This window comes from Lepisma saccharinum, chromosome 18 (assembly GCF_977018435.1).
Source record: "Lepisma saccharinum chromosome 18, izLepSacc3.1, whole genome shotgun sequence".
Lineage (NCBI taxonomy): Eukaryota > Metazoa > Arthropoda > Insecta > Zygentoma > Lepismatidae > Lepisma > Lepisma saccharinum.
Window position 1 is genome coordinate 14878627 of NC_139246.1, and position 19894 is coordinate 14898520.

At 39.3% G+C, this 19894-nt stretch overlaps 1 protein-coding gene across 1 annotated transcript; it reads right to left on the minus strand.

Moving 5' to 3' along the window:
• Positions 1-1131: 1131 nt before the first annotated feature.
• LOC146001869 (uncharacterized) lies at positions 1132-18096 on the minus strand. The gene is made up of 4 exons (XM_083139579.1): positions 17829-18096; positions 14519-14591; positions 10823-11026; positions 1132-1660 (listed from the first exon to the last, which is right to left on the minus strand). Exons 1-4 carry the CDS (start codon positions 17934-17936, stop codon positions 1482-1484), a joined length of 564 nt encoding a protein of 187 aa, XP_082995705.1. The 5' UTR covers positions 17937-18096; the 3' UTR covers positions 1132-1481.
• Between the last annotated feature and the right edge of the window lie 1798 nt (positions 18097-19894).

Below are 19894 nucleotides of genomic sequence, written 5' to 3' on the forward strand. Positions count from 1 at the left end.
GACACTAATATCGGTGTTCAGTCGAAATGGCGTCGTGGACCCGTGAACAACGCGGTTTTGCCGTAAAGGCGTTTCACAAAGACAATGACAGCTACGTCGCCGCGCAGCGTTTTTGTAAAACTCCTTTACGGCAAAACCGCGTTGTTCACGGGTCCACGACGCCATTTCGACTGAACACCGATATCAGTGTCAATGGCAAAGGTTTGTCGTCCAGATGGCACCACTCCCGTTTTCTGATTCCTTACGTAACTTGCTATTTCCAGGGTTGCCAAATCGCCCGTTTCACTGCCGCACCTGTTATATCGTTTCCAAGATATGTATCTTGTCGGCGATATGTATCGCCCCTTCTCCCGTCACAAACAGAAGAATATTTCAAGTGCGATTTAAAGTAAGTTCGGTTCGTCACATTCGGATGGAAAAAACGATATTGTAAGATGTGTACTTCGTACATACGTTAGCGGAGCGAATATTAATTAGAATACAAAAGTTAACAATAAATATGTATGGTGCAAAATCAAAGTAGTCTTGTGATCATTTTCAGGGTACTAATCTGATATTCCCCGGACAGATTTCTTCATTTCTACAGAATAAACTACTTACGGTAATAAGTTCCTGTAGCATTGTCTAACATCTGGAAGGTGTTTTGTGTGATGTAACGGATTTCTTCAAATTTAAAAGTTTGGGGCTCATTTGGGGGCTGGTGACTCCGGCCAATTTCTAACATGCCTTTAACAGGGACTCTATAGATAGAGCCGGAGCGGAGCGAAGGCCGGGCCGCGTTAGCGGCTGTGGGCGGTAGGTCAATTACCCCAGGGGCGGAGCCCGGAATCGGTGGGAAATTTGGACTCAAAAATTTCAAACAAAAATATTTTTTTAGTTTAAATTTCCCACCGATTCCGGGACGAAAAACGTGAATACACCTTAAAGAATGTTCCGCGAAGCAGATAGGTAAGTACAAATGTCAAAAATTGACAAAACGAAGAAGTTATAGGTGTCTGGGGAATATCAGATTTTTACCATTTTCAGCAGAACCCCATGGCGGAGTGGTTATCACATCACGCTACGACGCCAGGGGTCCCGGGTTCGAATCACGGTGTGGGATGTTTGTGAGTGTTTCGGGAGATGTATTTGTAGACACTGGGAGAAATGTACGATTTATTTACATGAGACTTGGTGATTATTCCTTGTTGTTTTAATACTACAAATGCAAGCTTTCCTCAGGCAACTGAAATTAGTTACATTTCAAGTGGAACACCCTGTATATTAATTCACTTGTTTCTATTTTAATATGCAAGTACCAAACTGTAATTTGAACGTAGTAAATCTTGATGACGAATTGTTATAAATTCACAATTGTCCATGGTAACTTATGAACAGTTTTTGCTCGGACTTCATGCGAAGTTTATACGGTTCAGCAATGTGAAGCAAAAGAGTAGAATTTCCCAGAATTGTCTTTCGCAGATGTCGCTGTAGTGGTGCACTTATCGAGGATCCACACACGATCTTCCACCACAAGAGTTGTCGCAGCATTTGAATCTTCCTTTGCAGTCGCCATCATAGTTGCAGATGGAGTCACAATCGCCCTCTATTCTGTTGCTAGGACACGAACCCGGTTTCACCTCACTCGGATCCGAGTTGGGAGGCTGGGGCTCCATAGGATCTGAAAATAATTCAATAAATAGTTAATTAGTACAGTTACTGTGTTCTGAATTGGTCGTCAGCAAGGTGAGAGTTACTGGTGGGGCAAGCAGATATCTAGAAATACATTTCTGGGGGGTCCGAACCAAGCGTAACAGAAATAATAAAAATATTTAAATTAAAACAAGTTATAATTAAATTAAATATTAATAAAAATATGTAAATTTATTAATGTTATATTTTTATTATTGCATGAATACTTAAAGAGGTGGCTTAAGAATATAAATATAACAACATATATTTATTATCTAGTTTGCGTGTACTTAAGGTCGCCAAATTTGTATAAAAACAAGGAAATTAATGTCAAATAGATTGAATAATAAAAATGAATGTTCTTGATTAATATTTTATGCATATTTGTATAAGTAGCAGTGTGCATCTTCTATAGTACTATCCTTCAAAGCAGTATGATCCCAATATAATAATCCTTGTCTTCAAAGTAAATAAGGAAGTAAATAACCATCGATTATGGTACATGAAATGCTAAAAAGTACATTTTCATTATTTTATTTTAGTTCTTGGTAAGTCTTTTTGGGGGGGGGTCTGGACCCCCTGGACTCCCCGCTAAATACGTCCTTGAGGTGTTTCGTATACATGAAACTTATGTTTACTTTATAAATGTCGCGAAATGTTAGGCCGTTGGCTGAAATTGAACTACTGTTCAAGAAACTTAGAATCGTTAGAGAATTTAGTGAATTCGAGCGTAAGGTCTATGAAAATGTCAGCTGTATCAAATTGTCCGTTTCTATACTGTATGCATTTGGGTAAGGTTTACCATATTTCTGACAATGCTTCGTAGGAATTTACCAGTTGTATCCTGATTGTTGAATGGTTTCTCTGCTTTGAGGTTATAGGCTACTTCTGTACTCAATATTCTTCAACTAACTCCACAGACAACTTATATCTGAAAGCCAAGGCGGTCACAATCCTTTAGTAACTATTAAACTATTATGTTTTCAAAAGCTCCTCAAAGTAGTGGTGATTCGGATCCCACTATAATCTGTAGGTCTAATTTAGATTAGACTCCCTGTGCATAAAAGTGAACTTGAATGCAAAATCTCTTTCAGAAGGAATATAAAGTGATTGATGATTGTTTGTAAGCATTTTCAGTGCCTTCAATAAACAGGGATGCAATTGCCTAACTCCTAGATATTTAATATCTCCGTTACTTTTTTCTGGTATTAACAGTTGATTTAATTCATGTACATTTTAACAAAAATAACGAAATATGATTTTCTATAAAAATAAAATATTAATCTTCACATTAAGACATTTGTTACAAGCTATGTTGTACGTGACGTGATTCTTTTCGAGAATACATATTTTTTGACTTAAATTGTATTACCTTTATATTTTCATATTTAAATATACAGGGTGTCTTAAAAGTAATAGCGCAAACTGACACAGGTGAAAGTACAGGACAGGATTTGGGACGTTGAGGGACGAGGTCCTCCAACCTCCTCTCGCCTCTCTCACAACCTTACCTTCTCTCTCAGTTTTTTTTTCTTCGTTGTTTGCATATCGAGCTTAGTTGTTTTTTTTTCTGAGAGCGGTTTCGTCCCAATTATGGATTATGGAAATCAGAAAGAGGTTTTTCACTATGCAGGTAAAGAGATTTACAGCTTGGTAAATAGGTGAGAACAGGGAAAGGAGAGTGGGTTCTATACCTTGATACCTATGTTATAAACCAAGGTGTATGTACTAATTAGTTATGACTCAGAAAGACAATATATGAATGAAAAGAAAATAAGCAGTAAGTTAAGATGTTCAAAATGTAATAAGTATTTACTAAATTAGTCCTTAGACTAAGTGTTATGTCTTCTAAATTTATTTGACTGTGTAATCTAATATATATTAGATACACTTTAATAGAGAAAATATTATAATATAATAATATGATGGATTATGTAAAATACAAGATATAAATATATACAAGAAAATAACAGTGTACAGATAAATAGATAATATATGCATTACAGGTCCTTGGACCTAAAGCTTCCCGAGAACAAGGGAATTACCCAAGGAAGGACTTTCCCGAAGTATGGGAAGTTCCAGTCTTGTAGTCATCCTGGCTTCTGGTGGCTTCTTGGCTTCTGGTAACTTCCTTCTAACCTGGGTGGCACACAGGGAGCCCTAAGGCACCATTGGCATTGGAGCTCTGGATGGATCATTCGGCTGTGGATTCAATCTGGCTTCTTGGTGTTCCATAATTTCTTCTTCGTTTTCAATCTACTCCCTACTGTTCAAGGCAGTGGAAGATGTTTGGAAGTCGGACTTCTTGAATAGATGATATGATAAAATTCCTTATCCTTTCACCTTCGGCTTCCCTGAGGGAATTTCCAAGGGAAGGATAGTTCCCAACAAGGGAGTTCTAAGTTCTTAAGTTGTCTTTGTCCATGACATTCATTCAAACTTCTTCCGTTCTAATACAGCACTTGAATCCCTCGAAGTTTTATCCGGTTAAATCTTCAAAGGGATCTAGAGCCAAGTTGGCAATTCCACACTCACACGAGCCTCAATATAAGAGCACTTTGCATACAGTTCTTCCAATTCAGACTTATCACTTAAGATCACTTAGTTCCGTTATTGTCTCGAGGCCAAATTGTCCGGCACCCACCGATTTCACTTTGATCTACTTGACGTAATATAAAATTTCCGTCTGTTTATGCAAGAGGGACCTTCATAAAATCTAGTCTAACACTGTTCAGGGGATTCTGTCCTGAGTGATCTCCTTGTCATTGATCTAGTATTGATTGTTCTCACATATGTAGGAACAGACGAAACTTCATTTTGTTGCGACAAGGATCTGACACTATGATTAAGTTCTTCCATATATGAAATTTCAGCAGATAGTTTATTTAGAATATTAAACTTAATTTGGCTGTCAAAAATTGTCTCCTTATTGAACTGGCCTAGGTTACGTCTAAGTTCACTCACATATCTTGAGGCGTGTTCCTTACACTTTAGCACCTTATGTTCGGGTGTGTCCAATTCGCCACAGTTATCACAGGTGTCGCTATTTCTCAGGTTGAATCTCCTGAGATACATTTTAAAGGGCCCATGCCCTGTTATAAAGTGTGTGAGACCTTTGGATGGTTTAAAGTATACCCACTTGTTCCTCTTACCAATGGTCGTTATGAAATTCCTAGTACGTATTGAAGCATCTTGACTCCATTCGTGCTCCCACTTATTTGCGAAGAAGGCTTTAACCTCTTGCTTCCTCATAATATTAATATGATGGTTCGCAAGGAAGTTCTGTCCCGTTCCTTTGGTAATCCAATACTTGGTAGCCGCCTGCTGTACCTCAATGTCCAGGGGAAGGACCCCAGCAATCGCAATAAGTGAGAGAGTTGGAGTGGTTTTAAAACCTCCCAAGATCCGAAGAAGGACGTTGCGCTGCGCTGATCTAAGTTTGGACTTCACCCGTTCTTCAAAAGCTATATTAGCCCAGGTGCTGGCAGCGTATGTTATAATTGAGAGAAAAATCGCTTTATAATAAATCAATGCGATATCAAAAGGAACCTTGAAGACTGTATTCCCCATGCTCAACGTTCGATGTAACTCCGTCTTTGCTTTTTCTATAACGTAGTCAACGTTCGATCTAAATCTTAAACCGGAGTCAATATATACTCCTAGGTATTTATGGTACTTAACATTCCGAATTGGTCTACCATTAAGTTTTACACTAGGAGATCTCATAAGCTTCCCCTTTAGTAATACTGAGAGAGTTTTATGAGTTGCAATGGTAAGTTTTGCCTTGCAACACCAAGCATCTAACTGTGTTAAAAGATTCATAGCCTTTAGTTCCAGTTCTCTTCTACTGTTGGCGCCTACCATGATCATCAGATCATCTGCGTAAGCAATTGCTCCAATGGACAAGGGATTCTCATTCAGTTCTTCTAGCAGCGGTTCTATGGTGATGTTCCATAACTTGGGGCCTAATACGGAGCCCTGGGGACATCCTTTATTGACTTCACGATTGACACTCTGATCCTGCCAAACGTAGTTGACCCCTCTGTTATTCAGATAATCACTGATCAAGTTATAAAGAGCTGTTGGGAGATCAAGTTCCCTCAATGTAGCGAGTGTAAAGGGCCACCATACGTTGTCAAAAGCTCCTTTTATATCAGCAGCTATTCCAAATACGTACTTGTACGTGGATTCATGGACTGTTCTCTTAACATGGTTAATAGCATCCTCCGTTGACAGTCCTCTGCTAAATCCATATTGCCTTTGTGGTGTGCCTCTGAGGAGCTCTCTTTCCTCTATCCTTTTAAGCAGTAGTTTTTCTAGGATCTTCCCAAAAGTGTCCAGCAGGCATATTGGTCTATAAGATTTGACGTCAGTTCGATCTTTATTTTTATTCTTCAGTATTAGGATTAAATTGTCCGTTTCTATACTGTATGCATTTGGGTAAGGTTTACCATATTTCTGACAATGCTTCGTAGGAATTTACCAGTTGTATCCTGATTGTTGAATGGTTTCTCTGCTTTGAGGTTATAGGCTACTTCTGTACTCAATATTCTTCAACTAACTCCACAGACAACTTATATCTGAAAGCCAAGGCGGTCACAATCCTTTAGTAACTATTAAACTATTATGTTTTCAAAAGCTCCTCAAAGTAGTGGTGATTCGGATCCCACTATAATCTGTAGGTCTAATTTAGATTAGACTCCCTGTGCATAAAAGTGAACTTGAATGCAAAATCTCTTTCAGAAGGAATATAAAGTGATTGATGATTGTTTGTAAGCATTTTCAGTGCCTTCAATAAACAGGGATGCAATTGCCTAACTCCTAGATATTTAATATCTCCGTTACTTTTTTCTGGTATTAACAGTTGATTTAATTCATGTACATTTTAACAAAAATAACGAAATATGATTTTCTATAAAAATAAAATATTAATCTTCACATTAAGACATTTGTTACAAGCTATGTTGTACGTGACGTGATTCTTTTCGAGAATACATATTTTTTGACTTAAATTGTATTACCTTTATATTTTCATATTTAAATATACAGGGTGTCTTAAAAGTAATAGCGCAAACTGACGCAGGTGAAAGTACAAAATAATAGAAACAAAAAGGTCTCAGTAAACATGGGGCTGCAAACGAGCCGCTTTCGAGATAATAGCGAATGTATGATTACAAGCCGCCACTGACTTCATTGTTTGTAAACGTCGCCCAAGTTGGTAAAATGCAGGGTTGGCAAAATTTGTGTTTTTTTTAAAAAGAACAAAACAAACTGTTTTTTTTGTTTAAAACATGTTTTTTTTGTTTTAAACATAGTTTTAAACATGAGTTTAAAAAAACATGTTTTAAACATGTTTTAAACAAAACAAATTCAACCTTTTCCCAGTAAATTATAGTTAAAGTCGTTAAAGAGAAAAAATACTTATTTTTATGAGTACATTGGCGACAAGGACAGTTTATTTACATTTGGAGATAAGGTTTACCATACTGCATGGTAGGGGTGTGCGGGACAGAATTTTTCGGTCGGGACGGCAAATTCTTTAAATCCCGACATTCCGGACGGGGATAATTCTCAATTTCCCGAAAAAGTCGGAAAATTTTCTGGACGGGATGTGTTCGTAATTTCCCAAAGCTCTTGAAATCTCGAATTCCACCCGTAATTTCCATCTTAAGTGCTTGTTTTTGCACTTCTGGTACAAAACCACAATGCATAGAACGTCTAGAGTTGACGACGTTTTAAAATGACCATTCGTAATTTCCAGACTGCTTGGGATCCCAAAAAGTCGGGAAGTCATTTCCGGAAGTCGGGATCGGGACGGAAATTTTCTTTCCCGATCCCGGTCCCGACTTTTCGGGATCCCGCACACCTCTACTGCAGGCATAGGCGCCGACTCCATGGGGCTTGGGGGGGGGGGCTCGAGCCACCCAATATTAACAATGTGGGGGCAGAGCCCCCAAATAATTTTGCTTAAGAGGATCTAATCTATTATTTTGCTTCTCTTGTAAAGTTTAGACTGAATTTTGCCACATGAACTTAACTTTTAATACATATTTAAAATTTTCTAGACCATCAATTTTGGGGAACTGAAACCGCTAAACCATCAACTTTGGAGAGGTTATGACCAGAGACAGCAAAACGCATGATTTATTACTAGTATATACTACGTATGTAATTATGAGTATTGTTAAAATTTTTACTAAAAAAAAGTTTCAAAAGACGATGTGCATGAACTAGGGTAGTGGATGGGACGTTCGGGCTGCAAATGGCTCTCGCATGACATTCAGAACGAGATCATTGATATATTAGGGAGATCTGTTTCGCGCTCCGTGGTAGCAGATAATAAAAGTCGGGAATATTTTGCTATTATGGTTGACGAAACTTGTGACATATTCATCCGTGGACAATTAATATTCTGCATTCGAACTGTGAATAAAAAAATGATATTTTTGAGGAATTCAGGGGCTTTTATTAGGGGTGTGCGGGACGGGATCGGGACAGGAAAAATTTTCAATTTCCCTACTGAGTCGGGAAATGTTCAAAATTTCCCGAAGCTCTGAAAATCTCGAATTATACACGTCATTTTCACTTTAAGTGATTTCTGGATTAAAAACTAACAATTTACGGTAAGCTCCAGAAATTGACAATGCAGAAAACGTCGAGAAATAACGACATTTTCAAATGACAATTCGGTATTTCCCGACTGCACGGGATCCGGAAAATTCGGGAAATCATTTCCCGAAGTCCGGATCGGAACGGGAAATCTTTTTCCCGATCCCGGTCCTGACTTTTCGGCATCCCGCACACCCCTAGCTTTTATGAAATTCCGAACACTGAGGCCAAAACTTTAAAAAGGGAGAGAGTGAGTCATTCATTAATTTATTTCAGTGATCAGAGCACCCCAATAATTTTGACAAGTCGGCGCCCGTGACTACAGGGACAAAAGTGGGTAATATCCCCCCTTTTTCCATAATTCTACGATAATTAGTGATGATCAAAATCACGCATTGTGTATTTAGATATTAGATTCTATTTCCAGCTTCCACCAGTCTCAAACTTACAGGACGATACGAAACAAGGAACTGAGAGGTTTCAATTTCTACAGTAAAGCACGGGTCTTTCTTGTCGCACAACAATTTTGCTACCTTGTGCATACATAGCTAGCCTGCCTAACCTAACAGAATAGGCATTTAGCCTAAAATTAAAAAGCTTTCTCCCGTAACGTCAGAACATAATCAAGTGTTGTGCGATAAGAGACTGTAAAGCACGGATTAATTGACACAGATTCAATGAAAAACAGAGTTGCCAAACAAAAAAATTATCACAGACTATAAAATATCTACCACCAAAATGTGTTTTAAACACTTGTAAAAAAAACATGTTTAAAACAGATTGTTTTAAACGTTTAAAACATTTGTAAAAAAAACAAAGCCGTGTGTTTTAAACGTTTAAAACAAAGTGTTTTAAACACTTTTGTTTTAAACATGCCAACCCTGGTAAAATGCTAATAATGTGTGCGAATGTGTGGATAGAAGCCGTCACTGATTGCATTTTGTAAACACCGAGTGCTTTACTCCTTGCGCGGTCCGAGATTTGCTCTTTGTTTACAAAACATTTCCGAGAGGTGGCGTTGTAATCAAACAGGATGGATACAATTAGTGGACAGTCTAATCGTACTGTGGGAGTCACATCATTTGTGCTGTACTGCGTAATGAAAATGGAACCTTACAGCAACGAAGAGTACATTTTACCAACTATAAAATTCGCACATTACCACATTCGCAATTATCTCGAAAACGGCTCGTTTGCAGACCCATGTTTACTGAGACTTTTTTGCTTCTATTATCGTGTACTTTCACCTTTCTCAGTTTGCGCGATTACTTATGAGACACCCTGTATGCATGGGCTATCCCAATAGTGTGCTGATAAACGCTGTCTCCTTACAATCAAGTGGTCTTGGGCAGGGTTGTTGAAGGTCCAGGAATCCATAAATTCTAATGGGTTCTCTTCGGTTCCCTTGCAGGACCGGAAAATTTATTCTCGCGCAATTTTAAATTCGGTACAAGTTGCGTACTTTCAATGAAGAAAGGTTCTTGGACCGAATTTAAATTGGTCCTGAAAAAAGGTTCCTGGACCGAATTTGAATCCAGCCGAAAAAAAGGTTCCTGGAACGAATTGAAATACAGATAAAATGGTTCTTTACGGTCCAGAACCCATTTAAGCTTGCTGATTTTCTCTCCTGTACCGGAATTGAATATATTTAAAATTTCTGGACCATTACCAACCCTACTCTTGGGTTCGATCCCCATTGGAAGTGCATTGGATAGTGGTTCCAGTCTAACTTCAAGCCTTAGAATCAGTATCAATTAGCCTATCCCAGAAAAAAGGAGACTTAAATAAACAAAGATTAAATTAGGTTTAATATAGAGCAATAAAAAGTAATGTACCTGGTGGCCAGAATTAAAGTTACCCAACTCAGAGCCCTCTGTAGCCTGTTTGAGGCATCGTAGAACTCTGAAATATGGTGAATCCCCTATGCAGACCATGGGGAAGAGGATGGCGATAAAAAAATAATAAAAACTAGTTCAACTTTCCGCCACCAGGTTGAAATGTGGCGCTCTACTTCCATGATGGGTTGTACAAATAATCACGTTAAGTGATTTAGCTGAGTTATTAATTAGAAAGACATTTGTTAGTGGCTGGAAGTTACGAGAAAATAATCTCTCGTTTATTGCAAGATTGCAAGGTAAAGGCAAATCCATAACAAATTGGAGCAGTTTACGTTATTATTACAACTCATCATGGAAGTACAGCGCCACATTTCAACCTGGTGGCGGAAAATTGAACTACTTTTTTTTTTATCGCCATCCTCTTCCCCATGGTCTGTATAGTGGATTCACCAAATTTCAGAGTTCTACGATGCCTCAAACAGGCTACAGAGGGCTCTGAGTTGGGTAACTTTAATTCTGGCCACCCGGTATATTTTAGGTGGCAATCAGTCAGTTTGTATTTTATGCCCAAAATATATAAATTATACTTTATCCAATAACTAGAACAGAAACTTATTTACTATTAAAGTAATTGTAACTGAGCTACTTTTCAGTGATTAACTGATTGGTAAGATTCGAACTGATGCAAAATTATTTCAACTTACAAAAATTAGGCACTTCCGGCACTGCTGGTATTTCCGGCTGAACTTCAAACTCGTAGTAGAACGGCTGCATGCACTCCGTGGTCCCACATGCGCTCCTGCAGCACTTGTAGTGCTGGGGGCAGCCTGCGTCGTTCCAGCATGAGAACACGCATCGTCCTGGCGAGGTCACAGGGGGACACTGGCCGGGCTTGGCCCCCGGCGGAACTGTAAAGCAAATCAACAATTTTACGTGCAGCCAATAGCAATATGAAGTTATTGTAAACATAACAATTAATACAATAATCAACTAATTTCGCTCCCATTTAGGAGAGATGGGACGCGTTCAGCGAAGCATGTTACGATCGCTTTTGCTAATGATGATAAACCACGTTTTGCACTGTTTCCGCATTCTCTGTTTAAACGGGTAATGAAGTCCAACAGTATTTTGACGTAGTTTTTATGTTGAATTATAAATGACACAAGAGGAGTCTCGTGAACGCATGCGTCAATTGTGGGAAAAAGGACAGCTTGATCTGCGACGACATTCATGAGCATTTCTACATTCTAATTTCTTCATATAGGAGAAGTATTTATTTTACACGAGAGCGCTCAACTAAGCTTATATTAAATTTCTTGGATCTGAAATGACGCATGCGTCAATTGTAGGAAAATAATTATTACTTTCTTTCACTTCAGATCCAAGAAATGTAATATAAGCTTAGTTGAGCGCTCTCGTGTAAAATAGTAAATACTTCTCCGATATGAAGAAATTAGAATGTAGAAATGCTCATGAATGTCGTCGCAGAGCAAGCTGTCCTTTTTTTCACAATTGACGCATGCGCAGCATTCACCGCATGCGTTCACGAGACGCCTCTGAATGACACATTCTTTACCTTGAAGCTATTTCCCATAAAGTTGAATTTAAACAGTCTTTGTCACCGTCTGGCATACTTTAAACGAGCGCTTCTCAAACGTTTTTCCCATTGTATCCTTTAGTCGTAACTAAACGTCTAAATACCTACCCCTTAAAAGTTTTCTCCGAATAGTGGGTTTTGGGGAATTTTTTTAGGCTTCCTGATTGGTGGGGCGTTTTAGATACTGTATGTTGGAGGCGTGCATCTTCAATAGAGCAAAATGGAATTTGGGCTTTATGTGGGAAGATGGTAAACAAATCATTAGAATCCTGCGTACGTTATTTCATTGGGTGTACTACGTAGCTAAATTTTGTAGCTAACTTGTAGCTAAATTTTAATTATATAAAAATGTAAGGTAGGGGGCCCAATAACGTCCCCTAGTCACTTTTGCGTACCTGGAGACCATATTAAATGACATAAGAGCCCCAAAATTTTATATAACCTTCGTCAACTATCTCTTTACCTGGAAACCAAACCAAAGCGCTTGTATGATCTATTGTTAATATCAAAACAAATTAATTTATTAAGTACTCACATATCGCAAAACCAAAAAAAGCGTGCCTATTTTCGTTCCCCTAAAGATTATCGGAAGAAAATAGGGTAATAATGATTTGTCAAGGTATTCATGTTACTTACAAAAGGTCATTATAAAAGTGAACATAGTCGAATGTAGCAAACTGAAAATATGAATTTAGCAAAGTCAGAAACAACATTATGTTTACTTGAAAAAATGGCTCCATGATCCCATTCTACACCCTCGATTTCGCGCACATTTCAAATATTTTCGTTGACTTGTGCAATGGGATAATTTGCGATCGCAATATGTTAATTGCGTGATGTATTGGCTGGGTGTGTAAATACGTTATCTTGTGGAACATCATGCACATTTCTTTTTTGCAACTGCACGCCGTAAAGGGGAGGGTTGTATTTTCTGAATGACTTGTGGGATGGGATAATTTGCGACTTCTTATTTTTATGATGGAACGGAAGGAGAGGGTAGTATTCTGTGGAAAGGGACAAGAGACTTTTGACATACGACTTACTTCTCTATATGACTTCCAAATTCAACTTCGACCCGCAATTCAGTGCCTGGCCTTGGAAAAAAGAGGTAAGTTACCTTCCGAGGTTAAATTTTAGCCTTCATTTTTTGGAACCTTCATGTGCCAGTGCGGAAAATAGTGTTGGGGGCAGTTGGCTCGGCCAGTTTCTAACATGCCTTCCACAGGAACTCTATAGAGAAAGGCGGGGTCGCGATAGCGGTAACAGGCGGTAGGTTAATTACCTCAGGGGCGGAGCCCGGAATCGGCGGGAAATTTAGACAGCAATTTCCATGACATTTCATGGGGTACTTGTTTCCGTGCTCCAGAATTTTGTTCTTCACAATTGTAAATCTTCATAAAAAAAATCCTTGCAAATTCTAGGGTGTACCATGCGACCACGGACCCATTGCACACAGCTTTTGGCGCCGGAGTATGTTTCGTGGAACCATATGAAACATTTGTGCAGCGGATCCCGTGGACGAAATTATGAACATGACGGGGGACGAAATTAGGAACAACTCTCAAACTAACATGGCAGTTCCTACCTTTTCAACAACTGACTTTGATGGAACACAACCACACACACCTTTGTATATTAATAATGTGCCTACGCCAATGACATGCAGCGAATATAAAACCTACGCGTAAATGACTGATGACAATGATATTGCAAGAACTCACCTGTTCACGAAACCGAAACTTTTCCGTTACAGCGAACCATAAATTGTATTGAGCGCAAAATTTTCACAACTGGCTTTCTTTGCCTTCACCAATCCTCGAGTGCCAGCGCCGATAGCGCTCCTAGCTACAGGGCCGAGATACCGAGGGGGCGAAATTGGGCGCGGGGACGAAATTCAGGACCCCTACCTTATATGTTAATTAATTTGAACTGTTGGAATTTAATATTAATGAATGACTTATGGCATATCATAGATAGTATTAGTTCGATTATGTCTAGGTTTGTTGACAAATATACAATTTGGATTAAATTTGTTGACAATGACTGGATCTAATGGAATATTATAGTTGCCTCTTGCCAGTATCATTATATTAATTTGACAACTGCTGATTTTCATTGGCGTGTTCCATTTCGGGTACCTAAAAATTTCAATTTATTAATTAATATTTCCACATCTATATATTTGTTAAATGGCCGCGGTGGCTCAGTCGGTAACGCGTCTGACTAAAGGTCCCGAGTTCGATTCCCGGCCGGTTCAAATCCGGGAACTTTTCTAACGTTGGAAGCGGCCCCGGCGCCCACCCAGCGTCGAATGACATGGGTACCTGGGGGACTCCTGGGGGGTAAAGGCGGTCAGGGGCGTGATACTGATCAGATCACCCCCACTCACGACCGGATCAAGAAAGTGTGGAGCTTTACCCCCACACCCCATATACGCCTTCATAAGCACCGGGAAGCATTTTACCTTATTTTTTACTATATATGTGTTAATGAAAATTTGCTGCCCGAACTAAATTTACCATGATGCCTGTCCGCCAACCTCCAAATTTGGAAGTGGAAAGCAAGCCCCCTCCCCCACGGTTAGATTGTGTGATCGCTCACCGCCACTGACGTGAAAGCATTTTCTGTTATCGCAGTGGAAACCCCAACGAAATTTCATCTTTCCAGGTGGTTGTCAGCTCGGGCTGCAAGTTGCAAACTTCAAAATAACCTCTAGCTATCCGGTATAATTGACGCCAGTAGCGGACCGAGGGCCGGCTGTTGAGAAACACTGGCCTACAGGCAAAAAATATTAAAAGCTTACCTAATGCTACATATTGTTGCTGAGTAGATTCCAATGTCAAAAATGACAGGATAACACTGCAATATACACCAATCTGAAAAGAGAATTATAATAACATAAGTTTATTATTTTTTTTTACATTATTTGTTACTGACACTCTCATTACTAGGGCCCGGGACTTTATGTCCTATAAAACTGTAAAATATGTATGTAATTATGTCATATAAATTAGAAAATATGTCATGAAAAATTACAAATATGTCAGAAAAATTCAGAAATATTCCCAGTATAACCAAATATATGCACAACAGTACTCTCGAATTTCTCCCTTACCCGATAGAGTAGAGTAGGGGCTGTAATGTACATAATGTTATTTTTACTTTTGACTGATTTTTGTGAAAAGCGAAAAAGACAAACAAATGAGAACGAAACTTCTTTACTTCCCGTGCAACAATGAGAGAGAACATTTTGCCTCAATAATGTTTGCATGGCTATCAATTGTCGGCGAGATAAAAAAAGTAGGGTATTATTGTTCTGTACTAAGAATAGACGGCACCTTTCTTCCTCCGTAATTTCCATATCCTGCCATCGACAGTGTGCACTATCCGTAGTGCTAAAGCTACAAAGAAAAAAATAAGATTATGTGCGAGAGAATTACGAAATTATACAGAAATATGTCTTATTACAACAAAATTGAAGAAATATGTTGTAAAAACGCGAAATTGGTGAAATATGTCAAACTATACTTTGTCAAGTTTGTCTATTTCTGCTGATTTTCATCAGATATGTAAAGATCTCACCCCAATATTAGATCCGAAGCCAATTGAAAAATATGTTATAACATAAAGTGCCGGGCCCTACTAATTACCATGAGAAGTTTTCCAGTGATATGCTTATGCATTTTAAATGAAGTCATTCATTCTAAACATTACGTTTTACCGCCGGTGTGAGTGGTTCCGAGTTCGATCCCCGACGGAAGCTCAAAAAATGTCATTGTTGATTTAATTTTCTCAGGACAATTAGAGAGATACTTGAAAGTAATAGACTAACTAACTAACTCTCTAGCCTTCTGAAACCCGAAGGTTTATGGCTACAGCAACACAAGCCTTCCATCTGTTCCTATCCTGGGCAAGATCAATCCAATCTTTTCCATCCTTACCGTTTATCTTCAGGTCCATCTCAACGTTCTCCCTCCATCTTCGTCTTGACCTTCCTACAGGTCTCTTACCATCAGGTTTCCCAACGAGAATCGTGTAAACTCTTCTATCCTCTCCCATTCGTGCCACATGGCCTGCCCGCCCAAAGTCTTCTTCATGTAATTATTCTAAATTCTGGACAGGAATACAAATTTTGCAGTTATAAATTCTGTAACCTTCTCCACTCATCTGTCTCCTCGTCTTTTTTAGGTCCAAATATTTTTCTAAGGATTTTGTTTTCAAATAGAGCAGGATTTATTCCAGATTCAATAATAATATATATTATTGCATGTAAATATCCCCTTGAATTGTCCATAACACTCAATACTAATTGTACCTCAACAGCTCGAATAAAACCTTGATAAGACGAATTCTTGTACAGTTTATGGGATGCCGTTCGAGCTCAATAACTCGAAGATAGACTATGAAAAACCTCTATGAGTCGAAGTGAAATTCTAATCACTTCTATAACTCGACGTTTTAGCCGCACGGACCTCAATAAGTCGAAGTGTAGGGTGCGTACGTACAATGTCAGGTGATGAACAATCGTGTCGGGACTTGAACTCCCCCACCCTGTCGTGTATGTAACCATCATTGTTAATGTGCTTAGTGTGCGTTGTAGTTAAAGTTATGCTACATACGTTATAGGCATACGTAGTGCAGACGTTCAGAAGGGTCACTAAACTTTAGACCTCTATAACTCGAAGTCGGCGATTTTGGACCTCAATAACTCGAACCTTGGTAAGTCGAAATCCTTGATACCTCGATTTTTTTTTGTTTTCCCCCTCAAGTTCGAGCTATCAAGGTTCCACTGTATAAATAGACGCAGATATCCTTCTATTTCACAAAAAAAACTACAAGTTCTTCATATTATAATCAAAGAGTCCTGGATTCGCTTCCTGGTGGATATATGAGAACGTTAGTTCGAATTCCACTTGGAAAGTCCAACCCCGATTAGTTTATGACCACATATTGGACCTAAAACGACCCCTTTTAGTTATTCTGAATCGAATTATACATGTGCAAGCTGTGTTTGATATCCAGAAGAAATCTGCACATTATATTTCTGGTGTTAGATCTCTCATATGCTTATCACATATTCTGCGCCCTTCTCAGAAAAAGTAATACTTAATCCTTCTGTGATTCCAAACACACTGTATAATAAGCCCCGTCTACTTCGCTGCACTTGTTGACACTCGGTGTAGTGCAGGTGTATCCCGGTGTCAGGCTGGTGCAAGGAAATGACGTCCAACCAAGTAGAAGAATAGTGTTGACGTTCAGAAGATTCAACAAATGCCTGTCTGCTATTTTAAACGTTCATTTGATTACTTAGCACGCACTACCTGATCATACACCACACGCTACACCGCTCCGGAAGGTGCAAATGGTGCAGACACTAAATCAACGAACTAGACGAGTCGGTGTTGCACCGTGTAACCAACTACACGCGTGAGTGTAGAGAGTAGGGATGGAATATATCGGAAATTTGATATCGCGATATATCGTCTAAGACGATACGATATATCGCCAAAATATCGTGACGATATATCATCTAGTTGATACCGCCAGGACGATATCTGGTATGACTTGAGATGACCGAACCCCTCTCCGATTTTCTTCATATTTGACATAGTCACTAATTGACGCCTCCTAATTACGAATCTCAAGTTAAAATTTGTCGGAAACGTCTAGAAATTGCGAACCATTGACGCTAGCCTCACGAACCATTGGTGCTAGCCCCACGAACCATTGGCGCTAGCCCCACGAACCATTGGCGCTAGCCCCACGAACCATTGGCGCGTGGTTATGTTAGTTTCGGTTAGGTTAGGCAGACATAGTTAAAATTTGGTGTGGTACTATCAGGAATATATATATTTGCTTGTGAAACAAAAAAAAATCGTGAAAATCGACGGTTTCCATTCTGAAAACTAACGCCTTATTTTCGCTTATTTTGCAATTTCTAGACGTTTCCGACAAATTTTAACTTCAGATTCGTGATTAGGAGGCCTCAATTAGTGACTATGTCAAATATGAAGAAAATCGGAGAGGTGTCCGGTCATCTCAAGTCGTTCCCTATATTTTTTCATTATGACGGGGCTAGCAAAAAGAAATAAGGACAGAAAATAAACACTTACCATTGTCCAAAGTTTGTCTGGTGAAATCTTTATCAGTCTCCTGAAGTTCTTTGAACCGTGCAGGCACTTGCGGTTTCCTCCGTGGTCTGGAAGAGTTTGAAGACACATGGACTCACACGTCCCTCCACTTCCCACGGGCTTTTGTTGTCTTCACAGGAAACAGCCAGGCATATTTATGCAAATATATCTTCCACGTAAAGCTCCAGTTGGGGGAGACGTCCGAAAAAGCATGACATGTGGATCCATTGTCCTCTTCGCCCTTATAACAAGTGCGATGCCTCTCTCGTGATAAAAATCGCTTATCTAGTAGAGAGACAATGCTATTCATTGTGCCCAAGGTTTCCCGCGGTTCGTCATGTGACGTAATGAATCTAGATTCTGATTGGTGTTAACTTTATGGGCCTGCTTGCTGGAATTTGAAAACCTGTTCCAGTTCTTCCAGCGATAGGTGAGCGTTCTCCAGACATGTTCGCTTTTGGCTTTTCCCATTACTTGGCGTGAGGCGTTGTCATCACTCATCGACTGACGAAAATGTAGTTTCCAATCATATTTTCCTTGTGATTCACACCCATACATACACGTGTGGTTTTAAGAGGCTCAATGATCTATACCCTTGTTAATGTAAGGCAGAGAGGCGTGTCGAGGATTTTTCCAAAGCGAGATATGGCCGTAAAGAGGGAAATTGCGTCATGCTCTTTTAGTAATCAGTCTTTTCCTAAGTTGGATCTTCCCGATGGCGCATTGGAAGCCGTCGCCTTGTAATCAAGGGGTCCCGGGTTCGATACCCGGTGGAGGCACAAGTGGTTCGGATCCCACTTTAAACTGTAGGTCCAGTCCCGATTAGCCTTTCTGTGCATAAAGTGGACTTAAAACAACATATCAATCTGCTACGTGCCACCATTCGTAACTCCAGGGTATGGAGATCCGAATTGGCAACACACCGCTTGTTGCTCGGCTGGTCAGTTGGAAGCACCAGTTCTCACCCAGGGATCGGGATTAAGACGATCCACATTCCTCCAGGAAGCAAACCACCGAATTGCAACACATGACAGTAAACAAAATGCAAATACTTTATAATTAAAATGTCCAAAATCTTTAATCACGAATCGCGAACGTACATACTGATTCGCACAAGTTAAAAGTTATAATTTGTTGGGTCATGCACGCTCGCAGGCAGTGTTAAGCAACTTATTTAACACGAGAGTCCGCGCACCACCTTCACAGTTAATAGCAAGACCTCAACTGCCTACCTCAAGCGCGAGGCGCAGCATAACAGATTGTTCTATCTTACAATAATACAAACCCATAACATAAAATAACACAAGAAAAACTGATAATTTATATAACAGATCAATGTTAATTAACGATTGTTCCTTCACAACTTCCAGGTCAGGTTCATAGCTGAAATGATTAGCTAGCTAGCAATCTGGTGCCACAGTATCTGCTGACATGGTCGTACTCGTTTTTGCGTGGAAATTACGAGCTGGAGTCTTATTTATATCCTGTTGTATCTGCCCATAGGCGTGAGCAGACCTGATTATGGGGGTGGGGGCAAAGCCTTGATGAAAGGTCAGTCAGGAAAGAAAAACCTCGCTTGGACGATAGTATTTTCAATACCGTGATATCAACCAACACTAATCGGGACCCACCGAATATCACTGTATTAGAAGAATTCCAACTTCCGTTGCACCGATATTCTCTGTCCCTCTCGGTGGTCATGAGACTAATAAACATGTTTCCATACAGCACATTCAAACACCTACACATAGTTTAATCATTTCCAATGCATGGGTAATTTATTCTTAAGACACAGGTAATGCAACTAACGAATAAAGTTTGTGAGAGCGTTTATGACAAGAAATTTGCTAAAGGGCCATTCCATGTCAAATATACAAAAAAAATAAAAAAAATTGAACCTTTAGGATTCTGATTTTTAAGATTTTTTGTTTATTCATAGTACATATCAAGAGGACGAAAACTGCCAAATTTCAGATTTTTTGGGCTCATAGTTTTTGAGTCATTGACTCAAAAAAGCAAAAATTCCAAAATTTGAAGACATTTTGAAA

Bases quoted from the DNA above. Each gene is read 5' to 3' on its own strand.
- LOC146001869 (XM_083139579.1), bottom strand. From the start codon at position 17,936: ATGTGTCTTCAAACTCTTCCAGACCACGGAGGAAACCGCAAGTGCCTG. The intron at 11,027-14,518 runs GTAAGCTTTTAA...TTTGCTTTACAG, and splicing joins GCAACAATATGTAGCATTAG to TTCCGCCGGGGGCCAAGCCC. The intron at 1,661-10,822 runs GTAAGTTGAAAT...AATTATTTTCAG, and splicing joins GCCGGAAGTGCCTAATTTTT to ATCCTATGGAGCCCCAGCCT.